This window comes from Oryzias latipes, chromosome 23, assembly GCF_002234675.1.
Source record: "Oryzias latipes chromosome 23, ASM223467v1".
In the NCBI taxonomy this organism is placed as follows: domain Eukaryota; kingdom Metazoa; phylum Chordata; class Actinopteri; order Beloniformes; family Adrianichthyidae; genus Oryzias; species Oryzias latipes.
In genome coordinates, this window is record NC_019881.2 from 17,374,197 (window position 1) to 17,394,945 (window position 20,749).

Genomic DNA, 20,749 nt, shown 5'->3' on the forward strand with positions numbered 1-20,749 from the left:
GCATAAAGAGTATACGAGCATCTGAATACATTATGTCAGTATCTTGCAGCTTCTACGAGAAACTCCCAGCTTTTGGTGCATATATGTGTGAGTCTGACACAGACAGGAACAGACAACGGGAGGCTATCTATTGACTTGGTATGTGTTTCCAGTGGGAGGCTGTCAGCTCAGGGTAATTCTCTTCCTGGTTGCTTGAGCTTTCACACTCTGAGTGCAGGCAGAGGAAGACGGAAATCTGAACCTGATTGAAACCCTACACACATGAATGTGACCTGTAAACTCAGTATTTGGCTCCATCTCTGATACAGGCGAAGAAGTCAGTTATCAGACGACCGGATAAAAAATTACATCCCATTAATTTAAGTGGCGTTGTCATCACGGCATGCATGTATTGTCTGATTTTGCCTTTAAAAGTCAATGCGGGGCAAAAAAATACTCAGCCAGTCACCAACTGTGCACGTTCTACCGCTTTAAAAAAGATGAAAGGCCTGGAGCTTTCATCATAGGTATACCTCAACTATAAGAGACAAAATGGAAAAAAAAACTCACCTTTTTAAGTGGGAGAACTTGCAAAATTGGTGGCTGACTAAATACTTTTTTGCCCCTCTGTAAATAAGATAACTCTTCAACTGTTTACGCGATCAACGTGAATCAGCTGATTCTAATGCTGAGAAAAGCGGCTTTTCATATCTGCGGATCTGCCTTAAATATATTTGGGGATATATTTAAATATCTAATATTTTTATTTAAATATCTACATATCTGTCTTAAAGGGTTAATTGCATATCCGTGTTAACGTTTGATGTTCACAGGACGTTTTTCACTGAAAATAAATGAGAATATCTAAAAAATAAAGGAGAGTAATGTGATACGGCAGGAAAAAAAATGTTAAAAAGCTGTGTTTTTCCTAAAACTAGAAAACCCAAACCAAAGTAAAGAAAGTCCAAAATAACTTAGGAAGCAGCACCCAAAAGGCATTTGATGTTAAAAAATAAACTACTTGTATTTTAGCTTCTACAAAAATGGTTTACTGCTTAAATGTAATGGTTTAAGTGACAGAAATATGAACTTAAAAGGATTCAAATAAAGCTTGGGACATAAAAGCTCACTCAAAAAAATGCAACGGACAATTGTTTTTTAAATGACCGACTGATCATAAAAAATAATGCCAACTCATAGAACCTTCTTGCATAACTTCCTTCCATCGCCCTACAGCAAAGGCTATAGCCAGACCACATAATGACTTGAGTGTTTCAGCCCTCTCCTCTCCCCATCTTATCTACTTCAAAAGCAGCGCTTCATTAAATACTGCAATCCATCAGAGCGCAGGGAGCCGAGTGGAATGCGTCTCCACAGCTCTTGCAGTGTTATGTGGGGTCGTGGACTTGTGGATTAGTGTGACAGACTGGACGTCACACCTCTCCCTCCCCGTTCTGGCTGCATGCAGCCTCCTCGTCTCCTCCACTAAAGATCAACATGTTGGGATCTTCAAGCTCAAACAAACCTGTGAGCGCTGTGCAAAGTACACTCACGTAAATAACAAAGACAACAAAAGACTAACTACTTCAATTTTGTTCATAGATTAAACTAATTTACATAATAAAAACTTTTACATTTTCCAGGACATTTCTTTAAAAATAAAGTAAATAAAGGCCTCGCTAAATGTAAAAAAAAAAAAAAAAATTGGTTGTTTTGTGCGTTAATACCTTTTAACACTCAAATCTGCTAAAGATATTCAGTAATTACTCTGCTGACTTTGATAAACAGGAAATGACTTACTGTATTTTTTACACAAAATGTCAAACGGGATTATAAGGCGCACTCTCAATAAATGCTCTACTTTCAAACTTATGTCACATATAAGGCACATATAAGACATATCCGAACTATAAAGCACATTAAACCAGACAAGAGTCAGACTGTCGGAATTTACTAAATGCGTTCACAGTAATTAAAGACCTCGTTTTCTGACACGCTACATGTTAGCTACAGCAGAAACGTTAGCCGTGCTAGCATACTCACCATAAATGTAACTCCCAATCTTGTTTTCAACTCATAATAAAATAAACTGATACAGCCAAAACAAACATTACTCTGACTACGCTAACTCCCAACCTTGCTGGTAACACGTTCCTTTAAAAATTTAAAATGTGTCTCGTTTTCTAGGACATACTTTCTGTAGAGCAGCTGAAATTAAATTCAGAGTTGTGGGCGGGACCGCCAGTGAAGTGCAACCCCGCCCCCCTTTCCTTTCTCCATTCCTGAGAGCTCAGAGCAGGGAGATTGTGGCCCGCCCAACGCATTTTCTTGGTCACAAACAAGCTTTTTTTGTAAAACAGCCTTTTTTCCCTCCTGATTCACAACAATTTGAATAAAGAAATACTCAGAAATGCACTTTTGAGCTTAATTTAATATATGTTATGTCTTCCAACATCATAAAAGTGCCAATAGAACATCTTTGAGCATTTGTTTATGAATACTTTATGAAAGTACAATAATACCAGAGGGGGCATATTGGAGTATTTTGACAGCAAATATTGACCTGTAATCAATAACATCCCTACTGGTCCAGGGTTCAGAGAACTAAAAGCTCACTTTTCATCCAATTCTCTCGGCTAAACCTTTTCTCAATTAGACACAGACTGAAATTTAACCAAGGAAGCATTTATACTCCCCCTGGTGAAATACCAGCTCTTGTGTTTGTTTTGATTTCAAATGGATTTTTCCCCAGCGTCTTTTGTTTCACTCGGAAAGCTGTGAACTTACCCCAGTATCTGGGTGTCATGCAGATTAATGTAAAAGCTAGGAATAAAGAAGGCAGGAAAACCTTTGATTTGCTTTTTCTGTCATTTTGTTCCTTAGCAAGATGACAATTCTGCTCACTATGATTTTGGTTTAAAGTTTGTAGAACAAGTAATACAGAAGATTAAATAACAATGTGAATTGTATGAAGTGTGAAAAGGAGAGGATGTAGAAACCCGTTTACATTTATCTGAACAGAAAATCGAGACTTTCAATGACTTTTTTAGCATCCATTAATAATACATTTATATTTGCACACATATCCTGAACTCTGACATCACTTATCTTCCTTTAAAACAGATGCCCCTACTACAACCCCCCCTTTGTGGTAACAGAAGCTATGAAGAGTTCAATTTCCCATTTTCCAAATTGGCGTAGAGAGGCATGATGGCTAAAGGATGTTTGCAAAGAGTGATAACCGACGCAAAGCGGTATAAGACATGAGAGAGGAGGGGCAGGTTTTGATAAGATAGTTGGAGGTATGGGTAATAGAGGGTGGAGGGGTATGATAAAGTGCAAACGTAGGGAGGCTCTTGAGAGGAATGGAGGGAGATTTTAAGGAGAACTGAGTGATGGAAATGAAGCCAAAGAGATAATGACAGGGAATCCAGGGCACCAGATGGAGGAAAGGAGACAGCGAGGATGTAGAGAAGGAGGTCTGAATTCAACATGGAACAAAGAAACAAGAGCTCATGAGAGCAGGGAGGGGATGCAGACAGTGTGTGCACATTGGCAAGAGTGGAGGTCTCAATTTCTTGCCAGGATGCAGAGGAGCTTGGCTCATGCCATGATGGAGACGCAAGAAACCTCTGAGTTTAAATCTCACACAGATAAATGCACACACATTCACGTGCACCTGCATCCTTTCTCAATCAGTCTGGATAAGATAAACCTGAACGTGCCGATGACCCAAAACTAAAGCAAGACTTGAGCGGCTGGATGGGTCATGCTCCTCACAACGGTGACCGAAATGAGAGTTTGTGAAGCTGCAGAAGAAGGCTTTCCAAACTAGTTTAATAGTTTATTTATTTATTTTATTTTATTAAACAGGAAAAGATTGAAAAGTAATCGGGCCTGACACCCTTTAAAACGGTTTTTCAGCAGGTTCCTGCTTTGCAGAAGACAACCAAACAAAAATACAACCATGACAGTGCAAAGAGAAGTAGTTTAAGAGGAACTTATTGAAACCACTTCAGTGTTTGCACTTGTAAATGTACATTAAGTGCGGAACCAATGCTCTTTTAAATAAATTTGATGAAGTTATAGTTCTGATGTCTGATGGAATCATGTTTTAAGCTTGGTGAACACAAAAAATGATTTATGTTCATACAAGTTCTTCAAAGCTGGTAAAGGCAAAAGTCAATTTGTGGCAGATTTGATGGAATGTTCAGAACTTTAAAGACCCGCTCTGATCATCTTTTAACCTATTTTAAAAGCGTTCACTGTGGGTTTTTTAATTATGATTATGCCGTTTGTAGGCTGAATCAAAAAACCCTGCATCGTTTTCTTGGACCTAGTTTCTGCAAAGTGGCAGCAGTTCATTAGAGATTTTCCTCTGAAATGAGGATGAGCCTATTGGCAACCCCACCCTCCTTCCTATCAGTTTTCTGTTTTTGCACTCTCCCGCTAGCTTACAGCCCCTCACAACTACAGCCTAACATTACCAGTGCAACAAAAATGACAAGCCATATTGTAGCCATCCAGCTATACAGTTTTAAGCCAAATGCCAGCTCAGACGTGGAAAAATAGACATACACGTAGCCCACCCAGTGCATTTTCTACGTCACAAATAATATCCTTTTCCAACTTGTTTTTGTGTCTGCTCCTATTTGAATAAAGAAATACTGCAATTGTAGGGTTAATTTTCTTTATATGTCCTCCATTATCAGAAAAATGCCATGTTACTTGTTAAAAACCCCTTTTTTATTAGAGTGGGTCTTTAAACTGCGTTTGGAACCAACACTGCTGAAGTGTGTCCATTTAAACTTTGGCAAAATATAGTTTATTTCTAGGGCTTGTTGTATAGTTGTGGAATGGCAAAGCATTAGACATTGCTATCATGGAGCTGTGGTGAGTCCAGCCATGAAGCCTGTTATGGATCTGGTAGGCTCTATTGGAGAGTCTCGCCGTTGGTCCAAGGATTTCATGTGTTGTGAGTGAACAGACAGGCAGACAATATGACACGCTGACTGCATGGAAATAGGTTTTAGAGACAGAAAGAGAAGAGTATCATCAAATTTTACTATAGATATGCAATTTTTGATTTAGCTTCCTAGTTAGATTATTTAGTTAAAGTAAATCAACTTTTTTTAAACATAGTTAAGTTTATGGCAACTATAAATTAACCTTATGTTAAGAATAGTTTTTACTCAAAATGCAAAAATATAGAAAAAAAATATAATAAGCATACAAACTATAGATAAAGTCGTTAAATTTGCCTGGTGATAATTTTTTTTTAATTCCAACAACTACTTTTAGGATATATTTTTAAGACAGATTTTGCTTTAGAACATGAAGCTTCTTTTAATTTGAAGGGCACAACTGTCAGTTGCAGCCCACTTCAGCCTGATTTCTCCAGCAAAGCAACATAGCTTTAGATCCATAAATTATCTCAATGAAAACAAATCTTAAGGGGCTTCCAGCAGTTCTCAAGTAAGAGACAAAGCCGTAGAATTACACACATGAGCAATTTCAAACTAAATAACAGGTTTTTGTGCGACGACAGCTCGAAAGTGACAGTGCTGACTGTCTAACGGCTGTCTAACCTTTATATCTTAATAATTCTATGAGCTACAAACAATGCATGACAAAGAACATCAGGTTTTGACTTCCTGGTGCACGATAATCAGGGAAACACAGGCACTGTCAGGTTGTGTGTGCATCTACGTCTCTCTTAATCCAGTTATTGATATGACTTGCATTCCCCAGAGTTAACCTTTGACTCACTTTAGATTTCCTGCACCACATGTGGCTTCTAGATTACCCATAAGCTTTCAGCCTCACTGCTCTCTCCATAAACACAGTGGAGGGTCCCAGCAAGGACACTGGTTATGTCACATGACTGAACTCTTAAAGCACAGTGTGCCAGTGTGAAGTTAGTGCAATTGTTTTGTACGCTCATTATGTCCTGATCACGGCAAGCATTGGTCTCACTAATGAGAGCAAAAATCCCATAAAGATGCCAAAAGCCTGAATCTGTTTAGTTCAAAATTTTGTTTACGATTCTATAGGATTTGGTTTTTATAGTTTTTCTTACTTCCTTTTCAAAATCCATCTTGTTTAAATGTGAAAAAACCCTTAATGCAAGTAGTAAATCAAACAGTTCAAATATCTTAAAGGAAAGAGATTACAGGACCATAAATATTTGGACAGAGACACATTCTTTCTAATTTAGTTTCTGTACACTACCACAGTGAATTTTAAATAAAACAACTCGGATGCCATTGAAGTGCAGACTTTTAGCTTTTATTCCATGGGTTGAACAAAAAGATTGCATAAAAATGTGAAACACTAAAGCATTTTTTAAACGCAGTCCCTTCATTTCATGGACTTGTAAGTAATTGGACAAATGAAACAACTGAAAACAAAATGGTCATTACTAATATGTGGTTGAAAACCCTTTGTTGGCAATGACAGCTTGAAGTCTTGAACTCATGGACATCACCAGATGCTGGGTTTTCTCCATCTGAAGGCTCTGCCGGGCCTTTACTGCAGCGGCTTTCAGTTGCTGTTTGTTTGTGGGCCTTTCTGTCTGAAGTTTAGTCTTCAAGTGAAATGCATGCTCAATTGAGTTAACATCAAGTGACTGACTTGGTCATTCAAGAATATTGTACTTCTTTGTTTTAGCTTTAATAAACTCCTGAGTTGCTTTGGATGTATGTTTTGGGTCATTGTCCATCTGTATTATGAAACACCGCCCAATCAGTTTGGCTGCATTCACCTGGATCTGTGCAGACAGTATGTGTCTGAACACCCCAGAATTCATTGGGCTGCTTCTGTCCTGTGTCACGTCAGCAATAAACACTAGTGTCCCAGTGCCACTAGCAACCATCACACTGCCTCCACAGAGTTTTACTGATGATGTATTGTGCTTTGGATCATGAGCTTCTCCACGCCTTCTCCATACTTTTCTCTTGCCATCATTCTGGTAGAGGTTGATTTTGGTTTCATCTGTCCACAGAAGGTTTTTCAGAACTGTGCTGGCTTTTTTAGATGCTTTTTAGCAAAGTCCAATCTAGCCTTCCTATTCTTGAGGCTTATGAGTGGTTTGCATCTTGCAGTGTACCCTCTGTATTTACTTTCATGCAGTCTTCTTTTTATGGTAGACTTGGATATTGATACGCCTACCTCCTGGAGAGTGTTGTTCACTTGGTTGGCTGTTGTGAACGGGTTCCTCTTCACCATGTAAATGATTCTGCGATCATCCACCACTGTTGTCCTCCGTGGACGTCCAGGGGGGGTATTCCAGAAAGCATGTTTAAACTACCCTGACTTTAACTCTGAACTGTGGCTGAAATCCGCCTGAACATGCTTACTCTGGGTATGTGGGTTCCAGAAGACCGGATAGTAGTTGGCGTAATTACACTCGACTTGGTAACCCTGGGTTAATGCACGTACACGTCGAGTACAGAAAGACATTCTCAATGGATCGCCGATTTCCGGAGTCACCATGGAAACGCGTGGTGAAAAAAAGAGACCGCTATGCTTCAGTGAGACGAATTCTGAGATTTCTATGACGGCGTATGAAGATTATACGTCCATCAAAAAAGTAACACGGCTGCATCAGCATAAGAAAGAGTTGCTGCTTGTAGTAGAAGAACAGACAAAGTAAACGCACGAGTTTCTGATCTTATTTCCATTTTCCGTGTGATGCATATATATATAACTTATCCAATTTTGCCAAATTCAATGAATTACTTCTATTGGTAAAAAGTAATTGAGTTAAATTTATTCAACCTAATTTCTTATGTCTATACAACTCAATAATTGTTTATACAACTCAAATTTACATATTTATCTAACTAAATGTCATATTACTCCAATTCAATTAATATTTTTTCCATCTTAATTAATTATAATTCTTGAACTCTCATATTTCTAAGTTTGAGCTGGCAGATATATTCATTCGTATAACAATAAAAAGAACGAAACAATATGCGCAAAGTGCATACATTCTTTTAGGAATTTCCGACATTGTCATTACAGCGCCTCATGGTAGGGGTGCTATATAAACTCATCATCCTCTCCCTCCCTCTCACACCTAAACCCAAATCCGTCCAGGCAGGCAAAGTTGCAGTGCCGATCTAACAGCAGCACCAAAGTTACACCTACTTAATTGAATTAATTTGAATTAATGTAAAATAACTGTCTGAAAACTATGTGTTATTTTTAAGTTGACTGAACTCAAAAAATGATTTATCTTTACTGAAGCAAATAATTAAGTTAGATTAGGGCTGCACGATATGAGGAAAACTTGCGATATGCGATATTAGTGATCAATATTGCGATAACGATATATTTGCGGTAAATAAACAAATAGAAAAATAAACAAAAACATCATTCCCATTTCATTGCAACAGTTTAAAAATTATACTCCAAATGACCCTCATCGACATGGGGGACAAACGTCAGGGTGGCTAACCCTGGTCCTCAAGAGCCTCAACCCTGTCTGTTTTCCAATTCTCCCTAGACTGCTCAATAATCATAACCAAAATCAGGTGTGTTCAGTCAATCAGGATGTGAAATCACTTGAGTCAGCCAATCAACAGCAAGCTGGTTAAGGAGAGCTGGAAAACAGGCAGGGTTGAGGCTCTTGAGGACCAGGGTTAACATAATAGGCCTCCATCTGATTGGTCAACAATGGGAAGGCGTCCATCTGATTGGTCAAAGCATAAAGGGATTTATTTGATGTGTTAAATGCTTCAAGCTGCTAGAAGATTGTTTTAACACATTTTGGGTTTGCGATTTATTGCGATATTCGCCGTCTTTTGCGATATGCATATTGCAGAGCTGGATATTGCGATAACGATAAATTTGCGGTATATTGTGCAGGCCTAAGCTAGATCAAAGTAAAAAAGTTTATTTTTCCAACATCCATACGTGGTCTTATCACCCTCTCACGGTGGAAAATGTATTATCTGAGCTTCTTCATCCACTAAATCATCTTCAAATAGACACGGCATGCTGCTTCACCTCTCTGAAAACAAACTAACCTTCAACTAAACCTGCTCCAGACCAGGTTATGTTCAGAGCATGAGTTGCCATGGCAACTTGACATACCCTAGAGCTAGCATAACCTGCTTTCTGGAATACCCCCCTGGTCTTTTTGCGTTGCTGAGTTCACCAGTGCTTTCTTTCTTTCTCAGGATGTACCACACTGTTGATTTTGACACTTCTAATACCGTAGAAATTTCTCACATGTTTTTTTTCTGTTTTCTCAGCTTAAAGGCCCGTACACACCGGGACGAATATTCGCCAGGCGTTATTCGCCAGCGTTTTTCGCCACGTTTTTTGTGTTCACACCCAGGCGATTTTCGCTGACGGTGAGCCGAGCGAACATGCAATTTCATTCCCTGACATTAGATGGCGCTTAATGTAAACAGAAATACTCCTGTACACAAGGTGGCGCTGCGCAACTTTACGATTCTTAAAGTCGCTTTTCACTCAGAAGAAGAGAGCAAGTATTTACGCGCTTGTCAGAATAATACAAAGAAAACATGAATATTTCAAGCACCAGTAGCTCCAACTGGTACTTGGTAAGGGGATATTTTAGAATGTCCGTCATTATTTCTTCGCGGCAGTGTAGACGCTACTTGGCGTCTATCTTCTTCGCTGGTATGTGTGCTCAGCAAGGCAGTTTTGTGTTTGAGCGCCCCCAAGTTGTGTTTTACTGTAACTTCAGAAGCTCCAGACACGTGTGCAAAAGCGCCATTCTCATTGGTCGAATACATTTCGACGCGATGCGTCGAAAAAAAAAAACGAACCCGAGGCGTTTTTTTTTTTTGACGCTTTGGCGCGTGGCGTTTTTTCGCGTCGGTGTGCACACTCTCATTGGTGCCCCTTTGTTTAGTCACGAGGCGTTAAACGTCGGCGAAAATCGCCGGCGAAATTCGTCCCGGTGTGAACAGGCCTTAATGATGGCTCCTTTCACCTGCATGGAGAGCTCCTTAGATCGCATGTTGTCTGTTCACAGCAAAATCTTCAAAATGCAAGCACGAGTCCTCTAATCAACTCCAGGCCTTTTATCTGCTTCACCCATAATGCCATAACAAGGGAATTTCCCACACCTGCCCATGCAATTGCATGGAAGTCAGTTGTCCAATTACTTATGAGCCTATGAAATGAAGGGATTGTGTTTAAAAAATGCTTTAGTTTTTTACATTTTTTGCAATCTTTTTGTTCAACCCATGGAATAAGAGCTGAAAGTCTGCACTTCAATGGCATCTGAGTTGTTTTATTTCAAATTCACTATGGTGATGTACAGAAACAAAATTAGAATGTGTCTCTGTCCAAATATTTATGGTCCTGACTGTATTTTCTTATTATAGAATAACTGAAAATATATTCTTAGGGGGCAAAAAAAAGTCTTATTTTGGTGATTTGATGAACTGTTCTGCCTTTTTAAAGTAAATATAGATTTAATTTGTCCTACAAAAATAAACCTGTGAAGTTAATTTATGTTTGTGACAGAGTTCGGTCAATTTCTGGAATTATTTCTTTTAGTCATGTGTCTTGAAATGCAGATGTGTCTGTAAGTAAAGGTTTAGACAACCTTTTAAGAATAAAAAAGCTATTTGGTCCAGTCTCTTAAAGACCAAAACCAAGCAAGAGCTGCCAAATCCCACCTCATCAGTAAAAAAAAAACACATTTATGTTTTTAAGCCCATTTAACCAAATATTTATCAAATGTAGTATTTTAATACTATGTATAATTGAATTATAACTGTTTAAAATTTGTCTGTATATAATCAGTTTAACATTTTTTGATTCCCCTTCCCCCTTCCCACTCCCTTCAAAATAAAGTACTTTCTGTTAAATAGGATCCTCCTAGATTTACTTGATGGAATAAAGTCAAAAATAGAATTAGCTATCATTATGACGTTTACTTGTGAATACAAACATAACAATTTTTTTAATCTATGGATGTAAATGCAATTCTATACCTTAAGAACTTTGTCTCTGAATAGCAACTAGCCGTAGAAGATACAAATGTTTGCTTTAAGCTCCTTCTAATGGTAAACCACTCTAACAAATTAGACCTATTTGAGATTATTATAGTTTTATGTTATGAGTAAGAGCAAATTAAGAAAATACTTGATGGTTCTCATGCTTCACAAGGTTTGTTCTGGTGTGTTTTCATTTTCCTGTTCCTCAAAACTTTTTTTTAAATGTTTAATTTATTGCTAATAACTACTCAAAAAAAGTTTTTGAACAGTTTTGCAATTTTTTTTGCCAAAGCTTCTTATTTTTCATTACTCCATATGCTTTCACAAAAGTTTACAAAAACGCAGTGGGTTGCTCTTTCAGAAAACGCACAAAAGCCTTAAATTGCCGTCCGATTAATGCTTGACAGCACGTCTTAAGTGTCCCTTTTGTGGTTTCTTAAAAGACGGAGTTCACGGAGAGCTGCTTGAGAAAAACAAACACAGATTAGTGGGTTCCTCTCTTCCTTCTGGTCGTCATTGGTCAGCACGGCAGCCAATCCCACCACTACACAACCATACAAAGCATCCCCACAGTGCTCCACAAAGACAGACCCTGAACACACCTCTGAAAGTGATGAGAAATCAAATACAGGAGCTCTGAGGATGCCGATTAAAACAAAAAGTCCATTCAAGGCTCAGTGTGTGTATGTACATCGAGGAGTCACTTTTATCCACTTAAAAGTTTGCTAAATGGTAGAAGAGCTGTAAACACGCCTCTGCTGAAGTGTAGAACATAACAAGACAGGATTTCCCCTGAAAAATACTGATTAAAAGGAATTAACTGTCATCTGCTGAGTTATGAGTCTCTTTCACACAAACAGCAGGTCACAGACTTCATCCACTTCCACCTGATGAGCCAGATAAACTACCGCTCCGCATTCTTCAAGCTCATATGTTCTGTGTGTGAAGCCTTTCTTCTTTTGTGAAAACTCATACCGTGTTAGCGGGGGGGGGGGGGGGGTAAACATGTTTGGATATTAGACTTTTGATCATTTTCAAAAGGAAGCCTGTCGGCGTGCTTTTTTTCCACGTGCAAAGACTCACAAAAGCCTTGAACCTCATAAATAAGTCAACTTCCCGCCTTCAAAGCATTAATGGAAATCCGTCAATGCAAAAAAAAAAAAAACCCTCAGATGTTTTCAACTGAAAAAAGGAAAATGAAAGAATCAAAACCACTATGCTTGTTTTAGAATTCACAGCGAAATAAGTAGAAATATGAGCTTATATTCAACTCTTAGGTGCAAGCCCAACTACCACACCCATAACTTTCCCGGTTTGATGATTTAGGAAAATTTAAAAGTACTGGTAGGCAAAATTCAGCCAAATCAGCACCGGATTGTTATCAGCGATGGAGCTAATCAGCTGTCAGCCAGGTGTTAGTTTAACAGGTATTTCTTTTCCTCATGCTCTCACAAACATCACTGCCTCATAAGTCTGATTTGGTCCATAAGAGAACTTTGAGGGTTTGTACACAATCCTTTCAACAAACTCAAAATTCTCAAGAAATAAACTGGTCTCAGGATCTTGGCACATTTAACATGAATGAAACCAGCAGTAAATGTAGAGCAGCACTGACATGTTTATAAAGACAAACGGCCCTCAATTAAGTTAAGAAAACTAACGATCCCCTCACATTTTGATTTAGCGTTTCTCCACAGTGCAGACTTTAAAAACACACTGTTACTTCCCAAGCAGGGAGCAGGTCATCCACAAAAGAATATGACCCATTAAACAGCAGTGAGATCATCCCGTATTGATTTTCCATTGTGCATGTCCACGAGCAGCTCCCGGCTCCACAGAACAGCAGCAGACGATCACCTTCTCGGCATTCTGTGCTCTAATGAGTGTGCATTTTTACACAATGTGTGTGCTCGCGCCCCTGTCCCAATCCGCCAACGAAAAGTCACCTCATGACTCAGGAATGCAATGAAAGCCTTGGGATGGGAAAGTGCATTTTATTCCTGTCACATTAGTGTGCACACACTGCTCTGCTGGATCCCACTGGACACCCATCCAGAAGCTGCAGGACCAAGAACAGATGCTATAATCCTATGTAGCCCACTCTTTTCTTCAAGACCACATGGCTCTATACAACATATGATGCCATATCATACCATTCCTTCCATAAAAAAATAATAGTGGATCATTGCAGCCAACTCAAAATTAAGAGGAATTTTTATTCAGTCCATGTTTCAGGTAAAAGGTGGTCAGGACAATAGTTTCTATCCATTCTGCTTGCTTTTCTGTTTACAGCTTATCAATAGAAATGCACAACGTTCACATTTTAATATATTGGTTTATTTACAGAACTATCACCAGGACAACTGCAAAGAAAAAACATTTTTCTCTGTTGAAGGCCAAGAGATGTTATATGACTATAAGGTCTTGAGCCGATAAAGCTGTTGTCTCCAAGGTTACCGATCTTACTTTAAGCTCAGGTAGAAGGAAAAAAAAAGGAAAGATGTGAGTTAATGGGTTTGATTTAAGGGTAAGAAGCAGAGTTATGACACTTATAAGAGTATTGAACAAAAGAAAAATATTGTCTTCCTGAAGAAAGTAAATTATTACAAAGAGAAAAGGAAAAACCAGAAAATCCTGCTTAAAAAAAAATGGAACCCTGCCACACTCACAAAAACAAAACTTAAAATCATATCTTCCAATAAAAGTGCTATTTCTGGAAATTACAAAAAAGCAACACAGAACGTACCAGCAGTTTTGATGAAACAAAGCTAATATTCTTTCCTAATATCACTGTCTCGCCCTGATTTTCATAACAAAAGCATACCACTGTTTTCCTTTGTTTTCCAAAGACCCTGACAGCTTTACAAATAAAGACAATCTTCCATGGCTCAGTGAATTTGGATTTTTCAGCACACTTCAAACAAACCAACAAGCCAACTTCTCTTGTCAACCTGCTGCTGTTCAACCATCATCTCCACAAAATAAACAAGTGCATTCCTTTCAGAGAGGACATGAATCAGAAGAAAAGAGAAAAACAGCACCAAAAAAAAAAACAAGACATCCACCATCAACCTAGCCAATAAGACGACAACTCCAACAAACGTCAACATCAATGCAGTGGTTTTCTAATCTGATTCTCCAGGAAGTTTTATTTTGGAAAACGATTGGATTGTCTCCACCACATCCAGCTCAGACTTGATGCATGTCTAGTTGTCCGGTCACTACTACTTTCTTAAAGCGCAGACTGCTAAATGAAAACCATCAAGCTAGCAAAGTTTTAAAAAAAACATACCCGTAAATTGTTTTGTTTGTTTTTTTTTTGAAGAAAAGAGCCAGTGAGGAAACAGAAGAAGAGGCTTTGATTTCAAAATAAAAGAAGGCTGCATTTAGCAGAAAAAATACAGCAGTCTTTATTACAAATATGGATGTATTGTAACAGTTGTTTCCACAGACCAAAATAATAATGCATTTTTAGCAACCACTTGTCTAATGTTACAAGGATGCTACTAATAAAGTTGCTCAAACGGTTAATTTATTATAATATTTAGAAAATGCCAGTTTTAGTGACCTTTTTCTTTAATGTATCCATCACACCTTAAAGTTGGACGAGGCTGAAGTTGGCGTCTAAATTTGGAGCTTACACTTTGACAGGTGTGGGTTATGGGAAAATCCATCTCACATTTTAAGATACATTCACAATGCCCTCGGAAAGGTCCGTTCAAGCGGCCAATTCCAATAAAAAGCCCATGTAAACAAGCGGAAATGCGCATTTTGTGCTTCGGCTATGAAAACTATCGCGTTCACACATAGCTGCACAAGTTTTTAAGAATGTTTTCGGTCTACGAGCAAAACGCTCGGCTACTGAACACGCGTTTCAAGGTAAACAAGGTAGAACTTTTGAGGGACTTGGATTTGGTAGTGATGAATGGTTGCCGTCCCTTTTAATTCACAGAAGTGCCAACTATTTGAAATGAATGAATGCGGTATTTTCGAACGGAATTACATGACACCAAGTCTTTCGTATATCGGAATAGAGCTGTGAACGAAAAACCCTGAAGCAAGATTGACAAGATTTACATCACTTCGCATCAAGTCTAGTAAACATCAAAAAAAGAAGAGGAAGACCCTCCCCGCTTGTCCAGTGTGAACACAATATGCTAAAAACACATTCAAGAACCCACGTTTAGCACATTCATGAACCCGCGTTTAGCACATTCATGAACGTGCATTGCAGGCCCAGTGTGTCCATCACTTCAATGGTTCCTACAGGAAATCTCAGAAGATAAACTATACCCTCAAAATGTAAGGGGAACTGAAGGCTAAAAATATATATGCTCACAGGCCAGTCTGTGAACATATTGTCTGACATTAAATTGGTCTATGACCTAAAAAAGGCTGGGGACCACTGCTTTAAACGGAATGTAACCGTTTCCTTCCATGTGATTTTTGTTTAGCAGCAAGTATGCCAAGAACTTCAGAAAATCGTCATGCCAGAAGGCACCATCCACCCAGTCGTAAGGCAATCTGGTTAAGAGCCTCAGGCAGGACTCCTCCCAAACGCCCCTACCTCTGATCTCCTAATCACCTGGCTTAACATCAGCCTGAGTACAGAGAGGCGGGAGGACCATTAGGACCACAGACAGATGTTCTTGCAACCCTTTTTGGTATTCTCCAATGATCAGCTGGTTCTAAAACTGGAATAAATATACGCAGAATGCCATTGTTGGTGTAAAATAGTGAATGGGATAGATTTATATAGCGCTTTTCTACTTTCCTTGAAGGCCAAAAGTGCTTTACAGTCAGTCCTATTCAGCCGTGCACACACACATTCACACACCGATGGCGGCTTCAACGCCCAAAGCTGGGCATGTGATGCACATTCAAGATCACGCTGAACGTGGATTTCCTGAACGCACATTTAGCATATGGTGTTCACACTGGACAAGCAGGCAGGGGCTTCTTCTTTTTCTACTGTTTTCTAATGCGTATAAGACACTTACAGTTAGAAGAGGCTTGGTGCCAAATGTTGAAGTGGTGCAAAGCTCATGAATCTTTCTCAAGGCTTTTTCTTTCACAGCTTTATTCCAATCTATCAAAGACTTGGTTTCATAGAATTCTAGCCAGGCACAAACTGCAATGATTCATTTCTCCTCCATGATCAATTTTCAAACGGTTGGTACTACCCTGAATTAGAAGGGACGTAATGAATATGACACTACCAAATCCGAGTCTTTCATTGGTCAAAGTTCAACCTGGTTTAACTTGCAACGTTCGTTCAATGGCCATCCATTTTGCACGTAGAAACCCAAATTTACGCATGTTGGCATGGACTTTTCATTGCGCATTGCAGAGGACGGTGTGAATGTGGCTTAACGCTGACGCCAACCTGTAACCAGAGGCATTTCTATCTATGAATAAAAATTTGTATGTATTGAAGTCTTAAAAAACAAGTCTTCATTTAAAAAACAACGAACGTGTAAATGTGTTGACATAACCAATCGTCTCTTCCACATTTTTGTTGCGTCAGAGCGTTAAAACAACAACGAAAATAGAGAAGTCAGATTTCCAGTATACTTGCCATCAGCCAGCACGAGTCAGACATTTTTTTTAAAACAATGTGACCTCAAAATGCAAAACACAAGAATGTAGATTGTTTCACATCTTCCCTGAACAGTCTGTGTGTGAAACGGACACATTTGTAAACCAACCAAGGTCTGTGTAGAAATATAAACCCACGAAAGCCAGAAGGGTGAAGAAAAGCTCGGTTTGTAAAAAAAAAACTAAAAAAAAACGTTTCAGTTAACCCAAAAAGAAAACCAGAAAGTTGGAAATACTTTCAATTCCTGAAGCATCAAAGGGTTTTATTCCGAGTGGTATAGGGCAAAAAGTTCCTTTTTAATGAAATTTGCATTGATTGTGCTGTTGGGATTGTATGTTGGGCTGGTTTGCATTTGCATTTCAGATGTGTGTACTCTTTTCACTTCCATAACAACTGCTTCTGCTTTCATGTGTCATGCAGAAATGTGCAAAAACAGGAGCCCTGCAACCACAGCTTGTTTTATAGAAAAGTGCACTGCTGATATTGACAATAATAAATCAGGCTGCAGGATGCAATGCACTCTTTTGCATGGGAACCCCCCCCTCCTCCTCCTCCTCCTCCTTAGGAATCCCCTCCAGCACCCTAGGGGCTCCCCTTTCCACGCTTACCTCAGGAGATTGGGAAGCGGGATGGAACCTGATCCAGATCCCAGAATTCCCTTTTTCCCACTTAGCAGTTTGTCCACCAAGGTGACGTTCCCGGTGCGGGCGGCTTCCAACAGCTCCTGCTCCTTCCCCATCCTGGACACAAGTTTGTAACGGCGGGGTGATGAAAATCCAACCGATCTCCCATATATCTCCTCCTCCTCCTCCTCTTCCTCCCCTCCGACCTCTCTCCTTGCGGCTTAGTGAGGGATGGGCATCCAAAGGGAAAAGCGTGCTGCTGATGCTGGAGGATGTCGACGCACAGCCTCGGTTTGTTCACGCGCCGTAACGTACCCCGCTGACGTGCACTACTCTCTGTCTCTCCGGTGTAAACCTCAGAGGGGACCGGAGCTCCAGCTCATGAAACGCGGTTCAAAACGGAAAAATAAGACACAAAGCCTGTGTCTAAGTTTAAATGGCGGCTTCCGTCTTCTCTGAAGCTTTCCGCTCGCAGGTGTATTTAAAAAAAAAAAAAAAAAAAAAAAAAAAAAGTCAGTCCGTCCGTCTGTCTCCTCTGCTACTTCCCCCTGCTTCTCTCCCCGCAAGCTCACCGCACTGGCCGGCGTCTACAACGGCCGCCTGACGCTCAGGAGCCAATCAAGCAAGGTCGCGAGCCAAATTAGCTACTTCCGGATTTTGATTCTCGCTTTCCAAAATAAAATGCTTAAAATCCACGTGAGAAAAATATGAATAAATTAATAATTGTCATTATTATAAGTTTTTAAAAATGGCATAGAATTTAATTTTATTATATACTCGAGGTCCAAACGTCAAAACCATAAAAAGACAGTTCAAACTTAGAAACTGTGGGTTTAAAAAGAGATCCACTCCAGTTCCTCCAAATTTGGGTCTGATGCAGGCTAAAAATATTTCATTCACCGAAGCATTAAGACCTTGAATACAGTTAAACCACAAATAACATGTACGTTATTTTGATATAGAATCAGGGAGACAAAAATGTTAACATTAGTTTCACATTTTATTTTATTATCATACTTTTGAACCAAACATGTTAATTTGCTCTCGTTCTCCCTATAAGTTTTATTCTGTTTTATATTTGTCTGCTTTTTTTAAATTACATTTTGCTCTAGTGTTTTTCTTTTTGGTGTTTTTACAATTTTAACTTTACGTTGACTCTATGGATTTGAAAGGCATTTTATAAATAATATACATTACTGTTATGAATATGCTTTCCTGGTATTGAAAATACCTTTTGAAAAATCTGTTTTCAAGTCTTTGGCAATACGACTTTATTTGATTATAAACAATGTAGTCTAATAGTACTGATTTTTTTAGGCTCCAAACTGTTTTAGTAAACGGTACTGTTTAGTAAAACTTCTTTAGAAATACAATTTTTTTTTACAAAAGTAAAGGTACATTGCAGCAGGACACTCACCAAACACACGTCTGACAAATTTTATTTTGAAAGTAAAAGCAGCCTAACTTCCGCTTTAGCCCATGTCATTTGTAACTGACATTCTGGCTGTAGTATCTGGGCGTGGATGACAAAGGGACCAAAACACAACGCGGCTCTCCACCTTTGTGGACATCTTCTTAAAAAGTCACGCGTGGAGCCTGCAGCTGCGGCTATCGTGTCTGTACTTAGATCACAAAGTTGAATCACTGACTATCGCACATGCGCACACGGTGCCGTTTTCCTTTTCAATTGATGGTGCTGCAGCTGAATGGGTTTGGAAACAGGTGAAATCCCTAAATAATCCTCCAATCATGCCAGATCATGGCTGCCTGGTGTGAATAATTCAGAGGGAAGGCAGAAGCGGAGATTGGACGTGTTTTACTTTTTCATTTGTTTGTTTGTTTTCCTATTTGAGGTCAGTGATCCTTTTTGGGTCCAAAATTACTGTAATCCTTCATTTTTAACCAAAAAAAAATCTATCATATTTAAATTTAGAAGTAAATTAAATTTAGTCAATTTAGAAAAAAGTTACTATAGGAATAAGAAAGATCCATTTAGAAAAAAAAATATTGTCATGGCTGTTTTTAACATGTTCTCTTTTGGTGATGTGGCAATTATGTAAAAAATAAAATAAAAAAAATGAGTATTTCTTTATTGAAATCGATGTGAATCAGGAGCAGACAAAAAAAATTCTGTTTGAACGTAGAAAATACAATGGCTGACCTACAATCTCTTTGCTCAAAGCCACTCTGCAGAAACTATGTCCCAGAGAATGGAACAGGCTTTTGGATTTTGGCCTTTGATTGATTTTATCATCATTAAAAGCCATGCTTTGACTGCCTGGATAATAGATCAAAAGTTGATCAGAGTAGGGCTTTAAAGACATTGAAACTTCAGAGGGTCAGAACAAAACTGCAAAAACAAGTTTTTATTCTTTCAACACATGAATAAATAACCTCGCCACATATGTAGTGGGAAAACAATATTTGTTATAACACTCTTTGCTAAAATAGGGTATTTCCTTACATATATGCAAAAAGATTATGAATACATGTAAAAGGTTATAATTAGGCATAATCTCAAATTTAATTTAGTTCCTTTATGTTGCCATCTAAAACAAATTTTCTTTGCTAAAACAGCAACAATAACAGCTCAAAACCGATATTTGCACCAAATTCACACCCTACATGCAGATTTAGCTCATTTGGTTTTATAGCGGTCCGGCTGATGCTGTCTTGAGCCTTTACCCATTTCCTGTCCTATGATCTTATCAGCACAGTCCCACAAAAAGCTGCAGGTTGCAAACACTCACCCAAAGAGAAACAGACTTCTAGAATGTAATGTATTGCCTGTCTTGTACTGAGGTGAACAATATGAAAAGTAGTTTTAGGGAGCATTTCAGCTCCCAGCGTGGCTGCTGTCATGACATCAGCACCGTCTACTTTTGCTTATTAATCAGTTCTCATGAATTTAGAAATGCTGCCATGATGCATTGAACTGAGCAGAAGGTCACCTCTGCTGGAAGCATGAAAGCTTTTTTTTAATGCACCTCATAAAAAACTGCTTCTTATAACCTAAAAACATACATGTAAAGATTTGTAGTAAACATTTAATCAGAACTGCACTCAGTAGGTCTTCAAGAGTCAGATAATTGGTTTTAGCTTAAGGCTAAAAGTGAAACTAATGACTAAACTCTGAAACTGTTTTGGGAAACAAAAACAACAAAACACCATAAATAGAATAAATGCTTAATTTTAACAGACCCAAAAATAGTTATGAAGCTCTACAGTTCAGCCACTTGATTTCTCATCTTCTAATGAAATGTTTAAATTGTCTGACACACAAATCCAACAAAAAAAATCAAGTTTTTGCCCTTTTTGATATATTTAATCTTTTTTTAATTTTCATTTTTAGCATCAGAGCATCACTTCCAGCTAAAATAAAGATCCCCTTACCATTATTGGGTTTTATTTGTAAAACTCTGGTGTGTTTTAGTTTTATTCTGACTTGTGATTTGATTGATTTTGCGAAAATTGTACTTTTTAGCATCTAATGTCTAAATAGTACTTTACACATTTGTAAAGCAAAGCAAAGAATGAAAAAATTCAAACCTGAAACTTGA

At 38.6% G+C, this 20,749-nt stretch overlaps 1 protein-coding gene across 9 annotated transcripts in view; it reads right to left on the reverse strand.

Annotated features, from left to right (window-relative positions):
* The window catches only part of anks1b (ankyrin repeat and sterile alpha motif domain containing 1B), a 205,723-nt gene extending 188,027 nt beyond the window's left edge, over positions 1-17,696 (reverse strand). For 3 of the 9 annotated variants that reach the window (XM_023952555.1, XM_023952553.1, XM_023952558.1), the window contains exon 1: positions 17,175-17,695. In XM_023952555.1, coding sequence (XP_023808323.1) covers positions 17,175-17,305 — 131 coding nt within the window. In that variant the 5' untranslated portion in view covers positions 17,306-17,695. Of the gene's footprint in view, positions 1-17,174 lie in introns of all 9 variants that reach the window. The other 6 variants (XM_023952556.1, XM_023952554.1, XM_023952559.1 and 3 more) reach the window with 4 other exon arrangements.
* Between the last annotated feature and the right edge of the window lie 3,053 nt (positions 17,697-20,749).